This window comes from Stegodyphus dumicola, chromosome 7 (genome assembly GCF_044657685.1).
Source record: "Stegodyphus dumicola isolate Sdum_Otavi_A_Nest chromosome 7, ASM4465768v1".
Taxonomy (NCBI): domain Eukaryota; kingdom Metazoa; phylum Arthropoda; class Arachnida; order Araneae; family Eresidae; genus Stegodyphus; species Stegodyphus dumicola.
The window spans coordinates 9,349,476-9,369,006 of NC_140774.1; the positions used below are offsets into that span (position 1 = coordinate 9,349,476).

The window sequence follows — 19,531 nt, forward strand, 5'->3', positions numbered from 1 at the left end:
TCTTATATATATATATATATATATATATATATATATACACACACATGTATATATATACAAGATCCAGCTATTAATTTTCAGGACTCATGAAATAACTCAGAAGAAAAAAAGTTTAAACACATAGCCATTTAATATGATTCAAAGTAATCCCCATCAGCCATAATTGCACGTCTGTGCTCGGCTGTACAAATTTCAGAAAGAAGTTTTAAAGTCCTCTTTTGGAATACCCTTTAATAGTGACGTTACAGTTTTCTTGATGGCTTCAACATCCTGAAATCTTGTTCCCTTCAGCGAATTTTTCAGCTTAGAAAACAGGAAAAAGTCTGCAAGTGCTAGATCTGAAGAGTATGGTGGATGCTGCATTTCAATGCCACCATGCTGGGCTAGAATCGCCTCACAGGCAACGAAGTGTGTGGGCGGGCATTGTCATGTAGCAGCAGCCATCTCCCATTTTGTTGAAAATGAGGCCTCACTCTACAAATTCGTTTTCGAAGTCGGTCAAGAACTTCTGTGTAGAACTGTCCATTGATAGTCATGTTAGGAGGAAGAAATTCATGATGAATGAGTCCATCACAATCGAAGGAAGCGATTAACATGACCTTGGTTTGGGAATTTTTAAATCGAAATTTTTTCTGCATTGGTGAATTTGGAAACCGCCATTTGGAGCTTTGACGCTTGGTTTCAGGGTCATATTGATAACACGAAGACTCGTCTCCCATGACTATCTTATCCAGGAACGCAGGGTCATCATCAGTGTTGTCGATAAGTTCGCCACATGCGTCCAGTCTCAATTGCTTTTGTTCGTCCCTTAAATGGTGAGGACCGAATCTGGAACAAATCTTGCATTTGCTTAGGTCTTGCGCCAAAATTCGCCGAACCGTCTCTTTGTCGATGTTGAATTCATTGCCGAGTACTCGAATAGTCAATCGACGATCACATTTCACCATATCGCGAACTTTTTCAACTGCTTCCGGCGTTCGTACAGACTGCGGCTGACCTGTGTGTGGATCATCTTCGATGCTTTCGCGCCCATCCCAAAAGCGTTTAAAACATTCAAAAGTTCTTGAGTGGGATAATGCTTCCTCGCCGTAAACTTGTTTTAACATTTCATAGGTTTCCGCAGCTGTATTGCTCAATTTGAAGCAAAATTTAATGTTAATGCTTTGCTCCATTTCCACTTCGACAATAGGAATTTAAGAGCTACATTTTAATGCACCTTTCCATGAGAACCACTTACTTTAGAATGGTGCCGATTGCACTGCACATACGCAAGAAAATGCTCTTCAATATGCAATCATTAGCGCCATCTTCCGACTTTTCGTTCTCCTACAGTTATGTCAGTCCTGGAAATTAATAGTCGGACCTTGTATATATATATATATATATACACACACATGTATATATTTGTGCCGATGATCCAAGTATTAGATCATTCCGGGAATTGAACTTCTGGATTTGGGACTTTGTAATGCATAGGTAATATCATTTTTAATATCAGAGTAGATGCATGATATGAAAGTTGATTCATGAAGAAATCTATATTTGCAATCATAGCCTGCTGAAAGAAGTCTTTTTCTTTTGACCCCACACGTTTTGAAACAGACAAGGATAAAATTATGCAAAATGTATGCCTGTTCTTTAATGAATTTTCACATTTCTCAAGTAAGCAAGAGAAATGATAACAGAGTGGTAAGGCAGAAACCGAATGCAACATATCTGAGGATCCGAATAATTTAGCTCTGGTTCAGCTTTATCCCTATTGATTGCTAAAAGTTTCAATATTAAAATTTTAAATTATTAATAGCTGAAAAACCGAATGCAACATATCTGAGGATCTGAATAATTTAGCTCTGGTTCAGCTTTATCCCTATTGATTGCTAAAAGTTTCAATACTAAAATTTTAAATTATTAATAGCTGAAACATTATATAAGCATTTGCATCATTGCTGTTATGTGAAAAGGATTAATTTTGAAATGATGCAGTGTAGAAAATTTAATGTAAGCAGTTGTTATTTTTAGGACAGAAAGGGGAAAATAACCAAATTAAAATAGAGAGTTAAGATACTACTGCAAATTAATTTTGATCTTTGTATTTTTATCTTACACAAATGTATAATGCAGACATATACACACATTTCTTTCCCTGCCCCTTTTTTAAGGCCCACCAGCGGCCGAGTGGTAAAGTCGCTGAACACTGATAGTTCGGTCTGAGGTTCGAATCCCGCGAATGGGCTGGCTTAATGGGTGTTTTTGTGGTTTTCCCTCATGTGTAACGTGTATACGAGCCAGTTTCCTTTAGAAAGTCCTCCACGAAGGGATCCTTCCCCTTAGGCAGATAGCCCTAGTATGATTTGTCAAAATTAAATAAACCAAACCAAACCCTTTTTTAAAATTTTCAAGTGTGGAAATTTTTAAGAAAACTTGATTTGATATTTTTACCTTTTTTGCTTTAAATTTTACAAATATGTTCATTATATTTTTAATTATTTTTTTACTCTGTTGTAAATCTTTACTGAAATTACTTTTTCTTAAAAGTGTATTAAAATTTATAGCTGCAGCATTTGTTTGTTTGAAATTTTCTTTTCAGGCATAATGAACTCTTGGAGAAAAATGGCTTTTATGCTACTATGTGGCAACAACAATTAGAACCAGAAAATGACAAGAGTTGAGGGAAATATAAATAAAGAAAGAATATGTTGTGTATATGTTATAGAGATAAAAATATGCAGATATTTATATAGTTCTATGTATATTCTTATGTTAATAAATTTTTTTAATTAAGTGGTTGAAATTTCAGATGAAAATGCATAGTTTGAGTACAATCTTATGTATTAGTTTAATTCACTCATTTGTATATGTTTCAGTTAATTGGAGCATTTTGTTTTCACTTCACTACGATTAGTAACAATAGTAAAAAACAGAAAATTATATATGCAGGATAAAAAAATTCACAGTAATTTTAATAATTAGTATCTCTCAAATTACAGGTACTATAGACCAAAAAGATAATTGTTTTCACTGAACAAATATTTACATGTTTCTATAAAATCTGAACTTTTCTCACCAGGAATACTGAACACATTTTTATCATACCATCAAACACAAGAGTAGAAGGCACCAGCGTGATTCTATTTTTCATACTGAAACTGGTAGAGAGAAATATGAAATTATAAATGTGAGATCATTCTTTACAGTCTGAGTAATTCCTGAACAGTTTTAATGGAAGAAAGATCTCTTCAATAAAAAATATCTGTGACATTAATTTTGTCAAAATGCTCAGCGTAATAACAGACTGTATTTAACCATATTCCCCACCTCATCAAAACTTAATTTGGAGGCAGCAGTATAACAGTTACAATCTCTCTGGAGACTCTCACTGTAGCAGCAGTTTAAGAAAGATCTTTTAGGTAGAAAAGAGATCTTGTATCTCCAGAACAATTTGAAAAAATGAAATGGCAAATGCAGACAATGCCTGCAAAAAATAGCAGTTATTTATGATTTTTTACAAAAATGTCACTTATATGGTATTGAAGGCCCATGACAATGATAGAGGCAATCTCTCATGGGCTCAAGGCCCATGATAATGATAGATGTAAGTGTGGCATTTTGTCACTGTTTCCTGACTATAATATAAAGAACAGGAATTGCCAAAACCCAGTTTGTCAAAAGAAAGTTAAATAGTAATGTAAAACGCAACTATTTTGTATCAAATAAATTTGTTTGTCAATAAAATTTTAAAAAAAATCTTCACTAGCAATCCATTGGCCATGCTATACATATAAGTACCTAAACATTAATATGGAGGGATTCATATTACAGAACAATTTGAAAAAATGGTTCGGAAGGCAGACTTCGAGCTGATTGGTCATGTCTGTGTTAGCTCCTGTGCGACCAGTTTTTCGATCGTTGTTTGTGTGGCTGTGGCCATTTAGTTTTTTCATACATATTTGACCATGTGCTACGCTGGATTACGGAATTTTGTTGTTATGTGAATTTAACATGATTTTGTGATTTTTATGTGTTGGTTCTTCAAGCATATTTCCCCACGTATTTCAACTCCTCTGGTTTCAACTGTATCGGAATATGGATTTTGAATTAACGGATGATATTACTGCTTATAGAAATTTGACTCTTGGTGATAACTGGACGGAACTGATTAATAAAAAAGTGAATTTGGATTAAATGATTATGGACAATTGTCCAAGAGGATTACCTGTGATATTAATTTGTGAAGACAAAGAATGTGCTACGACTCTAAAAATGATAGACCATGAAGAAACTAGAAACAGGATTGAGGCAAAGTTCCAGACTACTAGAGGGATTGCAGAAGGTTTGTTTGGAATATTAAAAGGTAAGTGCGAATATTATGGCAATTCGAATCCAAATAGTGTTAATATTTTCATTAATGATGTTCTACTAAAACGTATTGAAAATGATGCGAAAAATGCTAATTGAAATGCTCTAAATAATTCTAAAAGTGGTGATTTATCTGATATTAATGAGAAATCTAAATCAAAGGCTAAACGTGGTTCTAAAAAAGTGTATAAACGTTAAATTAATGATACAAGGGATGAGGATGGATTTATCCTACCAAGGAACCTCTCATACCCAGCTAAGATTGTTGAAAGAAATGCTTATCTGCCACTGGCCAATAAATTTAAAAAATTCTCATGTAATAATACTAGTAATACTGACGATGATGTACCAGGGTTCGTAGCAGTCCTTATAAGTGCTTATAATTCCTTATATTTGAAAATAAAATATAAAGGCCCTTATAGGTGCTTACTTTTTCTTTAAAGCCCTTATTTTTTATTTTTATTTATTTATTTATTTATTTATTTTTTGTTGTTTTTGTTTTTTGTTTTTAGTGCTTATTTGTTGCTTTTAGTGCTTTTTTTTTAATGAACACTCTATTTTTCCCCGTACCAAAGCCGAAACTAAATAAACAACTTTTTTTTCTAATAAATGGAATGTCAGATGGTGAATCATACTCCCGGAAATAGCTTTTCCCCCTTTCTCTGCATTAACATAACCTTTAGTGTGCAGGAAGAGTACAGACAGGTGCCCGTCGTTCTATTGGTCAAAGAATTGTGAAAGCAGTAGAAAATTCTAGTACATTCGGCATTCTTTTCCTCCCACCCTAATACTACACATGTTTTAATTTCTATCAAGATCTTAATAATTTGCATTCTCATTCCGCTTGGTCAGTTCATATTCGTGTTTATTATGATCATTATGCTTATATTATGATCATATGTATGATTGTTTATAATAACATAGTGGCAGTAACTGCTGAAGTATAGTAAACTTCCAAAAATTGTTGTGTTTTAACACAGATTAGCTTTCTAAGGAATAATATTCGGAATGGCTTAAATAAGGGGAAAGTAATTGAATAGTCAAAATAATTTCATCTTTTTGGCCAATACATTATACAGTACGAAGATTGGGAGGTTCTCCCCTTTCTCCGCAAAATCTCGAATATTGAAACTGTTACAGTTCGCTGTAAAACAAGCAGCAGGCCTTTTTTTTTTTTTTTTTTTTTTTTTTTTTTGTCTTTTTCCAATCTGGATTGAATAGGACTAAAAGTTCTGCGGTCTACCAACCCAAGCGAAGAATGATTCTATTCTGGAAATTTAACACGGTCTGTTGAAAATTAGAATGAAAAACACCCCAGTTATTTAGTTCTTTATTCGGCAAACGTATTGAGCAATAACATTTACGATATTTTGCAGAGATAATTAATTTTGATGTTCTGTCCGAGATTTGTTTATGAACACTTAAAAGAGTTTTACTGTGCTTGCTAAGCAGAATATTTTTCAGTTCCATTGGTTTATTTTTATATGATGCACATATCGAAATGTCAAAAGCATTTATTTAGCGTAAAAATCTAAAGAGTGGCTACAGTCTACCCCCCCCCCCGCTCCTCTTTTTCAAGTTACGCTCGACTGTCCAAATATTCGCCAATTTCCAAGTATGCAGGTTAGTTAAGCTTTTACTGTTAAAGGATGACTGCATGAAGCAAATTTCAGTCTTCTGATTTCAGAAATGTTCTTCTTTTTTTACTTAAATTACTTTGCTTGCAATATCTGTTAAGGGAAAACTGATATACAATGAAAATTTAGAAAATGTTTAGAATTTAGATTTAAATTATTTAAATATCAATATGAGTGGAAAAATAAATTGTATTTATTATTTATAATCCCAGTGAATACAATAAATGTGCCTTATTATTATTTATTTTCTCTATTTTGAACTGAAATTTCATCATTAAATCTTGTAATATAGTTTAGTTCTGCATAGTTTTTTTTTTTTTTTTCTCTCATTGTAAACTAGTTCTGTAAATTGAACTGTTATTTAAAATTAAAAAAAAAAAAGTAATTATTTTCCATGGTTGAGGTAACGCTTATTCACTCTTAATAAATACTGCATTTCTCATATTTTAAATTAGAAGTCTTAATTTTTAAGGTTGTGTATAATGTAATTAGACAGATACTTATTTTTTCCTTAAAATGTGCTTATAGGTGCTTATTTTTTTAACTAAAATGTGGCTATGAACCCTGAAATTATCGATGACAATATGGATATTCAAACTGGACTTGCTAAAGATAATGTTACCATTCAATCCCCAAAAGTTAAGCCAATTATTATAAAACTGGAAGTCAAATACAATGATTTCCTAAAAATTCTAAAAGCTGAAACTAATTTTCAGTTAGGTCTTTCCTTCTGTTGGTTTTTATGCATGGTAGTTTGATTGGCAATATTGAAGAAGGGCGAAAGATAACAATGTTGCTTGTAGAAGATCAATAATAATGTGGGAAAAGGTAAAAACTTATCTTTTTCTTCTTCATGGTGGGTCACTAAAAGAATTATTCTGATAAGTGAACTCATTATTCCAGTCTAAAAATGGGAGGCTTCCTTTTAACAAAAATGTCTAAAAATGGGAGACTTTGTTTAACACCTTTAACAACACAATATATTTATTATTTACAAAGAATTTAAATGATAAAAGGAGACTAATTACAAATATGGTAAGCAGCATTCATTTCTGCTTCCGTTCATTATTGACTCCACTTTCTCTCCATAGTTTATTTTATTCTTCAGTTTGTAAGGAATGAAAACTGCCGAGAGGCTGGTTCAGCAGTGACGTCCTCCTATCTTGCAGAATAGTAGCTAGGTTTTTAAGCACCCGGGGGACTGTTGAAGATTTCACGCCCCCTTGTCCTTCTAGTGAGTCATCAGTTGTAGTAGTTGGCTGTGGGCATTTCCTCCCAAAACAGGACCTTCAGAATCATCTGACAGTTCTAAAGGATAAACACGTTTGCATCAGTGGTTTTAAGATTCAGTGGTAATCCAAGTTCAAAGTTTGTTTGGTGGTTCAGCAAAACATAATATCACATCAAATATGAATAAATCAAAATCAATAATCACCAATCAATAAAATATAAATTTATTTAATTAAATATAATAATATCTCAATCTCAGAATCTCAAATCATCACTGTGTCACACCTTCCATCGAGTAACTGCACACTCGATGATGCTCTCAGCGCCCTCTAGTGTTACGCGGGTCTTACCATACGTTTTATAGGTATTCAATATTGACATTTGAACAGCTTGTTTTTTTACGACCGGTGTGTTTAGCATCTCCAACTGATCCAGTCTCCACGATTTTTTCAATTAATCTTTTCTCAGTTAACGAGGTTAAAACACTATTTTTACCATATTTTGTATAAAATTTTCGAACTGCAGCTGCCGAACTTTCATTATTTAAAAAATATTATTCAATAACGAAGACATGTTGTCGTATAGTATAACGCTCCATTTTCACTAACCCTAAACTCTCGGCTTTTAAACTGTTCTTTTTTCATTTTTGCCAACAACTTAATGCAAAAATGGCGTCAAATTCAAATCTTACGTTAATTTTGGGACACCCTTTACTTTCTGATAAAGCTTAGAAAACTATTCTTTAGAAATATTTAGCATTGTCCAGCAAGGTATTATCCCACAACATGTGAGATACCACATGGTTACAAAAAGCGTGGCAATTATTCATCGATTGTAGTAAGGTTCTGACTCCGGTTGGGATGATTTTTAATCATTCTGAAGAAATGAAGTTCTTAAATGAAAAAAGTTTCTTGTGGATTGTGAAATGCTTAAGGCAGTGATTCAGGGACCAGCCAAGAGAATTCTACCCTGCTGAAATACAAAACTTATGACCAGATGGGGAAAATATACTGCAGTGATAAGACTATATTGAAACATAGTTTCAGTTTTCTTGTTACAGTTGCGTAGAAATTAAACAAGTCTTGCTAACTACTGGATGCTTTATGTATAGTTTCAGCACTCCATAACAGTGAATTGTTCAAAATTGTTTTATTTGTAGACCTTTTATTGCAAACTTGCCAACCTATGACTTTTTTTTTTTTTTTTTTTTTTTTTTAAGTAATCAGAAGAATTTTCTCAATGACAAAAATATTTTTTTAATGTTAAAAGTATGCTTTTTCTCTTATATAAAAAAATATATATTTTTAATAATGAATTAAGTTTTAATAACGACTAATATATGAAAATTCAGTTATTAATTCTTAAATGCAAATAGTACAAAAATATTGACATGTTAAAAAACAGTTTTGTTATTTGTACCTTTTAACAGAAAAATATTATTTTAATCAGTTTTCATACAGATGCTAAGAAAAGAAATTGCAAATTTTTCTTTCATTATGAAATTTTGTTCAAAGCAATTACTACGTAGGCCTGCTGTTGCTAATAAAAGTTTCTCTAGTGTTTCATTACTAATATTGAAATAAATTTAGTCCTTGTTTGAGTAACAACACTGAAAAATCCTTGCGCATTCTGCATTATTAAGGGGAATCGTCAGGATGGCTGTTATTCTAGATAGTTCACTGTACTTTAAAATCCATCATCACCTTTCAGTTTTCCGATTAAACTCAACTGGGTGTCTAGTCTTGCAGGTTTTGTAACTCTATTCAAGTTTTCTAATTGAAGATGCAAAACTATGACTAATTTATCAGTTGCAACATCAATATCATAGTTATTCAAAACTAAATTAAGTAAAACTGGAAATGCATTTAAAAAATATCATATATCAGAGAAATGCATTTACTACAGAAAAAACATCTGCAACTTTAGCATGTGCGATCGCTGATCGAAAATTTAAATACTCTGCAATCACATATTTGTCAGAAGTAGCTTCCAACATGGATATAAAACTTATGTTTGTCTTCCTATAAAGTTCTTTCACTACTTTGTTAATTGCAGCCCCTATCAAATCTTAATCTTTTCTTCTGATTTTCTATTTTACTTTAAATTATGACATATGGAATTAGAAGACACAACAAAGGTTGGTTTTACAAACTTTAACACAGTGTCTTTAAACAGATCACTAATCATTGATTGATGCAATTCTACACTGTAGAATTGTGTTAAGAACATCGAATAATGCCAAAATGGAGTGTACAGAACACAAAAAGCTTTGTTAAGGTCCAAAGACGAAAACATAAATATTCACTCTAAACAAGAGTAATCGGAAAATGTTTCTCTTCTCGAGGAATTTTTTTTTTTATTTTGAGAGAACTTTGTTTACGCTTATATTTTGTAGTATTATTTTAAGAACTTCCAACTAAATTACTCACCGGTGCACACATTACTTTTTCTTACACCTATTTTTAACAGTGATAGAAGTAATTACATCTTCATTTACTTTAGGTATTTTATAACTTTCAATAAAGCCTTTTACATTAACTCTAGAAGAATTTATTTCTTTCTTAAAATATAAGAAGTGGGTTACACTGATCGAAGATTCTAGATAAATGTTTCTTTAACCGTTTGACTGCTACGCGGCACAAAAGTGCTGCGTTCATTTGTCTCGAAAACCACAACGTAGTTAGTTATTTTAGGATGCACTCATGTTACAAAGTACGCATAAGGTCAGACTATGCAAGTTCACACCCATGTAGCAACAAAGACACGCTGAAACTCGCAGCACAAGAGTGCTGTGTCGCAGTTTTCGAGACAAATGAACGCAGCGCTTTTGCGCCGCGTAGCAGTCAAACGGTTAAAGATAGCCAGCATGTACAAGCATATTTCAAAATGTTTATTATTTCAGGATTATATGCAGCAGTTGTTGTTTCAATTTTCCCTTCTTTCAGAACTCTTTTGAGGATGATGATAAAAATCAACAATGTGTTCATCCACACTTTTACTGGTAAAGAAGCTGCCCCTTTTTCAGTTGCTAAATTTAAGAGATGACAATTTGAAAATCTAAATTTTCTTTTTTTAAAATGCCTGCAACACCAGTCTTCAAGCATACCATTACTGGTGTATTGCCCACATCAAGTGCTAAGCAATTATTCAGAGGAATGCATTTTCTTTTAAAGCTTTAAAAATTACCTGTGCTATATCAAATCCTATCAAGCTCCTTCTAAAGTGGCGACAGAAAATAAACTACACTAAATTTCTGAAGACTCCGGATTTAATAAAAGAAAAAAAGGGGGGATACAGTTTTCCATCAATCCATCTATAGAAAAGCAGAATAGAGCTGTTTTAATGCAATCAATACCTGAAGTTTTTTTTTTCATACCTGTTTCTTTAACAATTGTAGCCATTTTTGTCCTTGTACTTGAGTATATCTTAGTGATTTCACTATTGTGAAGGACAAATATTCTGCATCAATAACGTCTGGGTCCTTTGCCTGCACAGAATTTTTTAAAGTTTTTTTCAATACAACTTATGTTTTCATTGCGTTTTAGCGTATGCACATTTTAAACATCAGCCCTTCCACTGTGATGAAATAATAGAAGAAAAGTCATCTGTATACAATTTTTGAAAGGTACATGAGTATTTTGCATTTTTTTTGCAGATTCACAGACATAACTAAGACAAAAGATTGCAATTTCTTAAACTATTTATTCAAAGCATGTGATGCTTGGAGCACTCGGTGGCAAGATGCTACATAAAAATCATGAGAAATTTTAAGAATAAGAGAAAGTTGGGAGCAATATGTTGTGAACTGGGAATCTTCCACCTAAACTGGGAGAGTAGGCAACTTTGTTATGTTAATGTATTGATTAGTTACAAAACATTCTCATAATTTTTATGCAAATGGAAGTATTTTTATTTAAAATAAATTTAACTTAGTATCATCTTAAATACATCAAGTTATCACTGAGAAAATATAGATCTCTTGATTGTGATGATGAGTACTTGATTTAAGAGTAGAACTTAGAATAATGAATGTAAATGTTTAATCTGCGCATGATTTTAGAGTTAATGAAACTACAACTATGATAAACGTTTATCTAGTGTCCCATGCAATTAAAGAATAATTTCATAAAATCATGAACAATTTATTTTTGAAATTTATACATAAAACTAATTAGCAATGGAGTGAGTGGACATATATAATTAATATTAATGACAATAGTTTTATTATCATACTTCAATTCCATGTAGAACTAATTACAGTACATAATAATTTAAAGATAACTAATATTCTTTTTTGAATATGCTATCTACAACAAAGTAAAGCAAATATCACAGAAATTAAGCACTGTACAAAATATTTACATGAATATGAATTGGCCAACTCACTTTGCTTTAAAATAAATGAGTATAAACTAATTAGAAAAAATTAACTGCATACTTATAAATTGTGTCTAATAAAGTATAACAAATAAGCAAAACATATTGACACTTTACTAATTAATTAATGCTTGGAATTAATAAAATAACGTTTTAAAAATATCAAAAGAATTAGAGCATTTATCAGTTTGCGAATTGTCCAAGTTAGCAATGCTTTAAAATAATGGTACTTTCTGATTATCTACACCTCCAGTTTCAGCATTCTGTAGAATTATAATTTTTCGAGTATTACGCTGCAATGTGCGTATTCGAGCATACATGTACACACATTTAAGTGCACATAACTTTACATGTTTTCTGTTGAACACTGATCAGCGAAATGATAGTCAAAGTCCATTTTTGGGGATGGGATTAACAATTAATCGTTATGGAACAGTACTTACGTATGAACAGAATATAGCTATTATGAGCTTATGTATGAAAATACCATTCATACACATACTTATGTATGACCAGAGTATTCATGAGCCATAAAAGTAGCCAAACGTGTTTTGCCACTGAACTAGCAGTTTTCCATGTCAATGCAGATAATCAGAAAGTACCAAATTAATATACAAACTGAGAAAATGTTTGGAGATACACCTTTTCTGCAGCTTTTTAGTGTAAATTTTTATTACCTTCATTTCTATTGAAATATTATGGTAAAATTATCTCTCTGTTATTTCACCAAAGTGTTATAAATAAATGTATTTAACAAACTATGAGCTATAAAAACTTCAGAGGTAAAAATAATTACTGTGATTACAAATAACTGATTCATTTCTGTAATTTGTTTTACATTTCCTACACACTTTATTCAATAATATAAACTATATACAATTTTATACAATTTAACTGTACACAGATGATTATTTTAATATCGACTACTGCGCAACAGACTGCGGCCAAAGTTTAATGCAATTTTTTTATGATTTTGATATTTGCCCCAAGCTCCGAATGGTACTATCACAGCAGTAGCATTATCTTCTGAACCAAACTGCAAGGCTTGGTCGGTGACAAACCCAGCTCCTTCTGCAGGATCATGACAAGTGTTAACTGCATCACAGATTTCTTGATCACTCATTGCAAAATTTACCCCATCTGTAGTCAGTATTAAGAAGGCATCTCTACCATGTTTTATCTGAAAAATATTAAATAAAATGATCTGAAAAATACAGACCAAAATGATTTAAAATATATGAAACATTTACTATGAAATTATCTTTATATACACATTTTATGATTGTAAATTTTAATTCTATTTGAATTTTTATTCTTCAGAAAACTAGACTTAATTTCTCCTTCATATTACTTTCTCTTTTTTTCCAAACACACATAAAAAATTTTGAAAATAATGTTTTATATTGCACAGTTCTCATCCTGGCAGCTGTTGATTTAATCCTGATTATTACAGAAAAGGATCTGATGGTGGTACAATCAAAGTATAGCAAATTAATTATTATTTTTCATTTTTCAGGAATGGAAAACTAGAATCCTAAATTTTCCTATTAACAATTTCATCTAGAAAGGTATTTAACCTGCCAGAATACATTCGGTTTTACAAATTATCAGAATTTCAGCATGCCCTTCTCATCATTTCAGCATCCCTTATTATTGATTAAAATTTACTCATTACTAAATTTGTCATTTTATTTAATATTTCAAAAATATTCAGAATTATTAGTAATAATTTTCAATAGTTCAATTATAAATTTTATTAAAAATTAATAAAGTTTTAATGGACATTTTTGTGTATTTTGTATATATATTTTTCTGTATACAGTCAAAAGTCTTTAATCCGGAATGATCTATAATCTGGACCTCAAAGTTACAAACTTTCTGCGCATGCGCATAATACGTTATGCACGCGCGTTTAATGTATAACGGATGGTATAAGCTAAGCTAAAATTATCTAATTATCTATTTCAGTTAATGTTGCAGATTGTGTTGGTACTTTATCTTCTAACTGGATCCGGCTTATTATTTTTTGCAGACTGTTAGAGCAATTTTATAAAAATTAAGCTTGAACTTTCGATTATATCAAAAAGAGTTTCCAATTCTGGAGCTGCCAAAGGATCTACAAAGCGAAAGCATGTTTCGATGTCCATTAAACAAGAAGTGGAATTCCTGCAAAAAATGGATAAAGGCATATCTGTCTCAAAATTATGCAAGAAGTATGGCATTGGAAAGTCCATTATATAAGACACAAGAAAAAGGAACTTTTTGAATTTTTTGTGGAAGCATCAACTTACATTTAAAGAAATGTTTAATAAAGTAAACAAAAAACAACTTATTTTTTAAAGAAATGTTTAATAAAGTAAACAAATAAATATTAAGCTTTTTTTTGTAAATTTTGATACCCTTTAAATCATAATTGTTCTTTATTTCATAAGTTACAATTTCATATTTTTAATTGTATAATTGTGTGTGCATGCGCTACGTTTATGCACGCACGTTTAATGTATAACAGAAGGTATAAGCTAAGCTAAAATTATCTAATTCAGTTAATGTTGCAGATTGCGTTGTTCCTTAATCTTCTAATTGGATCCGGCTTATTATTTTTTGCAGACTCTTAGAGCAATTTTATAAAATTAAGCTTGAACTTTCGATTATGTCAAAAAGAATTTCTGATTCTGGAGCTGCCAAAGGATCTACAAAGCAAAAGCATGTTTCGATGTCCATCAAACAAAAAGTGGAATTGTTGCAAAAAATGGATAAAGGCATAATCCTTTGTTTCTCTAACCATTCCAAAATCTGTTTACCAATTTCACACTGCTCTGCGGTAAGGGGGCGACGTCGCAGCGCGCAATGAACTGGAAGTTGATCTGTCAGCACTGCCCTTATCTTTAGCGCAGCTGTTTTTATTTTATTCGGCTTATAATTCCTTACTAAATGTAGTATTTCATCTCGATGTACTCCGTCTTCGGGATGATTTAAATCAAATTCTTCATCATTATAAATATCACGAATACACATCAAATAGTTTTCTGGTTGCAATTTTCTAATTTCGACTATGCGTAATGTATGCTTTACGCATGTGCGAGTTGAAACAAATGTTTAATAAAGTAAGCAAATAAATATTAAGTTTTTTTTTTTTTTTTTTTTTTTTTGTAAATTTTGATACCCTTTAGATCATAATTGCTCTTTATTTCATAAATTACGGCTTCATATTTTTAATTTTATAATTTATGCATGCCATCTTACCAGATTTAAATTGATGATCTATAATCCAGAATTGCGGAGGTCCAGTGGCGTAGCTAGGGTGGGGCAAGGGGGGACATCTGTCCCCGGGCGCAGTATCCAAGGGGCGCCAAATTGATGCTACGGAATTTTTTAATGAAATTTTTTCCATTCTTGGCACATAGAAAGGGGTGCAAATTCTTCAGTTGTTCCCGGGCACTGGAAACTGTTGCTATGCCCCTGCCGAGGTCCCGACGAGTCCGGATTAAAGAGTCGTTAATTCGGACACCCATAATCCGGACCTCAAAGCTACAAACTTTCTGTGCATGCGTAGCGTTGAAGCTCATAATTCCTTACCAAATGTAGTTTGGCTTATAATTTCTTACTAAATGTAGTAGTTCATCTCGATGTACTCCGTCTTTGATATGATTTAAATCAAATTTCTTGTCATTATAATTCGCTTCCGATAAAGAAGAAAGTGACATTATTGAAAACGAAAAAATTTCGATTGACAAATTAGTCGGTATTCTCGACAAAGCAATTATAGTACTTTAACAGCGGAACTTTGTAACTGAAGAAGAAATTATGTCTGTTTATAGAACTAAAGAGAAAGTATTATCACATAAAATGAAGCAACTTAAACAACTTACATTGAAAGAAATGTTTAATAAAATAAACAAATAAATATTAAGCCTTTTTTTTTTTTTTTTTTTTGTAAATTTTGATACCCTTTAGATCGTAATTGTTCTTTATTTCATAAACTACGGTTTAATATTTTTAATTTTATAATTTCTGCATGCCATCTTACCAGATTTAAACTGATGATCTATAATCCAGAATCGCCGAAGTCCCGACAAGTCCGGATTAACAACTTTTGACTGTATATACAAAATTCTGTTATATACACAGAAACATGGAAAACATAAGGTTAATAATACTCAAGTTAATGATTCATTTCTGTAATTTGTTTCACACACAAAGCTATGCTGTTTTAGAACCATATTTATATTCTACATGATCACTTTTACATAAAATTGAATAATAAAAGTAAATGTTTTTGGGCTATTAACAGCTTCTGGTATAACCCTATAAAATGCCAGATTGCATCAAAGTTTTACTTTAAATATACAGTGTAATCTAGAATCACAAATGTCTCATTTCACCAATAATCCAGTTCACAAACAAATTATCTGAACAAAAAAACCCTTGGATACCAAACGTAGTCTCAAATTACATTCAATTCAGCAACGTATTATTTTCAAAGGTTTTGGGGGATAATCAAGTGGTTCTTAACCTTTTAACTAAGGCATGCCATCTAAACAAAAACTGAAAAACTTTAGTGCCACCACATTTTTATAAGAATTATTTTTATTTTGCCATTTGCACAACCTATTGGCTATTTGTATTAAATACACTGCATAAAAAAATATATAATTAAAAATTGGTTACCATTTTAATTATCAAAATTTAAGTTATAATACTTTTAACTCTAAAATTAGTTTGAAGTTTGGCCCTGTGTTTTGGCCTCCTCGGTGATTGCGGTGATTTGTGCCCAGAGGGCGCACCGCACAAAAAGTTAGTTGCGTTACAGAACGTAAGGGAAGCGGACACGCCAAAATGTCGGGCGTATTACCGCTAATTGAGGTAATTGCATCGTATCTGTCAGGTGGCAGAAAACTAATATGATGTATCAATTCACATGCCAGGTGGCAGAATATGTCTATCATGTACATGCCAGGAGGCATAACGCTTGTAAATATGCCAGGTGGCATACGACTTGTAAATAAATGTACAGTAAGATATCTTGGTGCAATATATCAAGGAACACGCATCAACAACCTTCTGATCATTTGGATACGTACATTTTTTTCTGGTGACACCGGACTTGATTTGTGGAGATGAAGAATGGACGAAGAAAATTAGTGAGTTCATGACTGAAAAGCCAGGATTTAACGCGAAGAAATTCGAGGTAGGCCGTTTTTCATTTTTCCAGTTTTGAATAGAATTGTTGAATAAAAATCTTGGTGATTATTATAGTTGATAGAATCTAATGGTAAAATGGAGGCTATGAATAAGGCAAAGAAGTTGCGTACGGTGACGCATAACTTAACTACCAAGTTGATGAGTAAAATAGATTCTGCATTGTTAGAAGAGGGTGAAACCGCGGATGAGAAATTAAAAGAATTACTCGAAATGTTACTTGAAAAATCGCAGTTGTTGAAACAATATGATTCTGAGATTGAAAAACTTATAATTACGGAACAGGAGTTGGAAACAGAAGTAATTTCCGCGCAGGAATATCAGGAAAGAATTATAAGTTTTAAATGTAAAATTCAGCAAAAATTAAGAAAAAACGCGTGTAAAGTTGAATCTAGAAATTCTAGTGAGGAAACTATATCTCCGAAGTTGAAAACTTGTGAAGTTAATATTTTAAAATTGCCAAAATTAACAATTACAAAATATTACGGTGATCCTTGTTCTTGGCTTGAATTCTGGAATCAGTTTAGTAATTCCATTCACCAAAACGAAAGTCTCAGTTCGGTTGACAAGTTTTGTTATTTAAAATCGCTTTTGGGAGGTTTAGCTTTAAATGCTATTAGTGGATTAACATTTACTAGTGAAAACTATACGGTGGCTGTTGATATACTAAAAAACCGTTTCGGCAGAGATGACCTGCTAATTAATGCACATATGAATAAATTGTTGAGTTTAGAACCTGTAAAATATTCCGGAAATACGGCTTCTTTGAGGAAGCTTTATGACGATATAGAAATACAAATAAGGAATTTAAATTCTTTAAATGTTACTAGTGGTTCTTATGGACATTTATTATCCCCTATTTTGTTAAAGTTAATACCCGAGAATTTAACTCTAGAATTCACTAGGAAAAGAAGTGATAAACAAAATTTCGATGTTAATGAACTACTAACGTTCTTGAAAACTGAAGTGGAATGTAGGGAAACATCAATGATGTTAGCGCGTTCTAAGAATTTTGATGTAAATGAAACACCAATACGAAACAAAAGTTCCCATCAAGGTTATCAAAATAAATCTTACATGCATTCTAAAAGAAATATTTACAGTACGAATAAGCAAGGTGCTTCAGTATTAACTAGTCAAAGCGAAACTCCCTCTAAATACTTTCAAAAATCACATTTTAATCCAAATCGAAAGTTCTGTACCCCGCCTAAGAAAGAGAATCAAAATGTCTGCATATTTTGTTTATCTGCTTGTCATATGAATCATGATTGCGCACTTGATTTAAAGGCTCGCCGAAAGGCATTAATGGATCGAGGTTTATGTTTTATTTGCTTTTCGAAAGGGCATCCAAGGCGTATCTGTGCTCATAAAGATGAAAAATGCAGACTGTGCAATGTCCAAGGTTTACATAATTCGTTAATATGTGACGCTGCATCGAAAAATTTAGAGACGGATACTTCCAATCAGACAAAACAAACGCCAATCCCTGAAGCTTCTCTTTCGCTCTTATGTAATGAAAATAATAACAAAATTAAACCACCGACTTCCGTTCTTTTACAGACGTTTTCGGCAACAGTTAGGTGTAAAGGGGGGAACGAAAAGGTATTACGTTGTATGCTAGATTCAGGGTCAACAAAGTCATTCATCTTACGAGAAGTGGTTGATTCACTGGGGTTGAAAATTATTAATAAAGAAGCGCTTATTATTTTCACATTTGGATGCAAAGATGCAAAAGAGCGCTTGTATGATATCGTAGAAATTGTATTGCAAAATGTAAGCCATCCCAGTAAAAAGATAAAAATTAACGCAATAGTCATTGATTCTATAACACTAGGGCAAGTAAAAGTTCCTTCTCGGTGGATACGAAAGATGGCGTTTGAGAAGGGAATAGAATTAGCAGATGCTGGTACGAGTGACGAAATTCAAGTATTAATAGGTTCGGATTATATTTGGGAAATTTTAGGAGAACAAAACGTGAAGATTTGTAAAAAATTAGTCGCAACAGAAAGCACTTTCGGTTTTGTGATTCAAGGCAAGGACGAAGGATCAAAGTGTAAGGACGCAAGAGTTAATCATATAACCGTTGTAAATGAGGACTTAGATTATGAAAGAGTTAAAAAATTATGGGAATTAGAAGCAATTGGGATAAGTTCGGATAAAGAAATATCTCTATCAGATAAAGAAATTTTAGAGTCATTTGAACGAAATACAACTTACAAGAATAAAGGGTATGAAACTCGATTATTGTGGAAAGAGGGTGTTGAAGGTTTAAATAACAATTATGAAATCGCGAAACAGCGTTTACTATTTTTAAATAATAAATTTCAGAAAAATAGCGAGTTATATTTAAAATATAATGAGATAACTAATGAACACTTGAGAGATGGTATAGTGGAACGGGTAGATACGTATTTAAATAGTAGTTTGAAAACGGGGTATTACATGCCTCATCACGCGGTAGTGCGCGAGCAGAAGGATTCTACAAAGGTTCGAATAGTTTTTGACGCTTCTTCTAAAAGTAAGGGAAATTTATCACTTAATGATTATTTGGAAAGCGGACCTAATTTAAATCCTGATTTGCTAAAGATTATCATTAAATTCAGGGTACATTCAATTGCGTTTTGTGCCGACATTCAGCGTGCATTTTTAGAGGTAGGCTTAGCTAAAGAAGATAGGGATTTTTTAAAGTTTTTGTGGATAAATGAAGAAGGGTCAAATCTCGATCACAGTAA

At 32.1% G+C, this 19,531-nt stretch overlaps 2 protein-coding genes across 4 annotated transcripts in view; one reads left to right on the top strand and one right to left on the bottom strand.

Annotated features, from left to right (window-relative positions):
* Hmt-1 (ABC transporter ATP-binding protein/permease Hmt-1) overlaps nt 1-2,784 on the top strand; it is an 82,139-nt gene extending 79,355 nt beyond the window's left edge. For all 3 annotated transcript variants that reach the window (XM_085819865.1, XM_035372922.2, XM_085819866.1), the window contains one exon: nt 2,588-2,784. In XM_085819865.1, the coding sequence (XP_085675991.1) occupies nt 2,588-2,669 (82 nt within the window). In that variant the 3' untranslated portion in view covers nt 2,670-2,784. The remainder of the gene's footprint in view (nt 1-2,587) is intronic.
* Nucleotides 2,785-6,959: 4,175 nt separating this feature from the next.
* Nucleotides 6,960-19,531, bottom strand: part of LOC118200931 (protein phosphatase Mn(2+)-dependent 1K-like) — a 38,927-nt gene continuing 26,355 nt past the window's right edge. Inside the window, exons 5-6 of the mRNA XM_035372921.2 lie at nt 10,600-12,780; nt 6,960-7,301 (exon numbers count right to left, since the gene is read on the bottom strand). Coding sequence (XP_035228812.1) covers nt 12,514-12,780 — 267 coding nt within the window. The 3' untranslated portion in view covers nt 6,960-7,301; nt 10,600-12,513. The remainder of the gene's footprint in view (nt 7,302-10,599; nt 12,781-19,531) is intronic.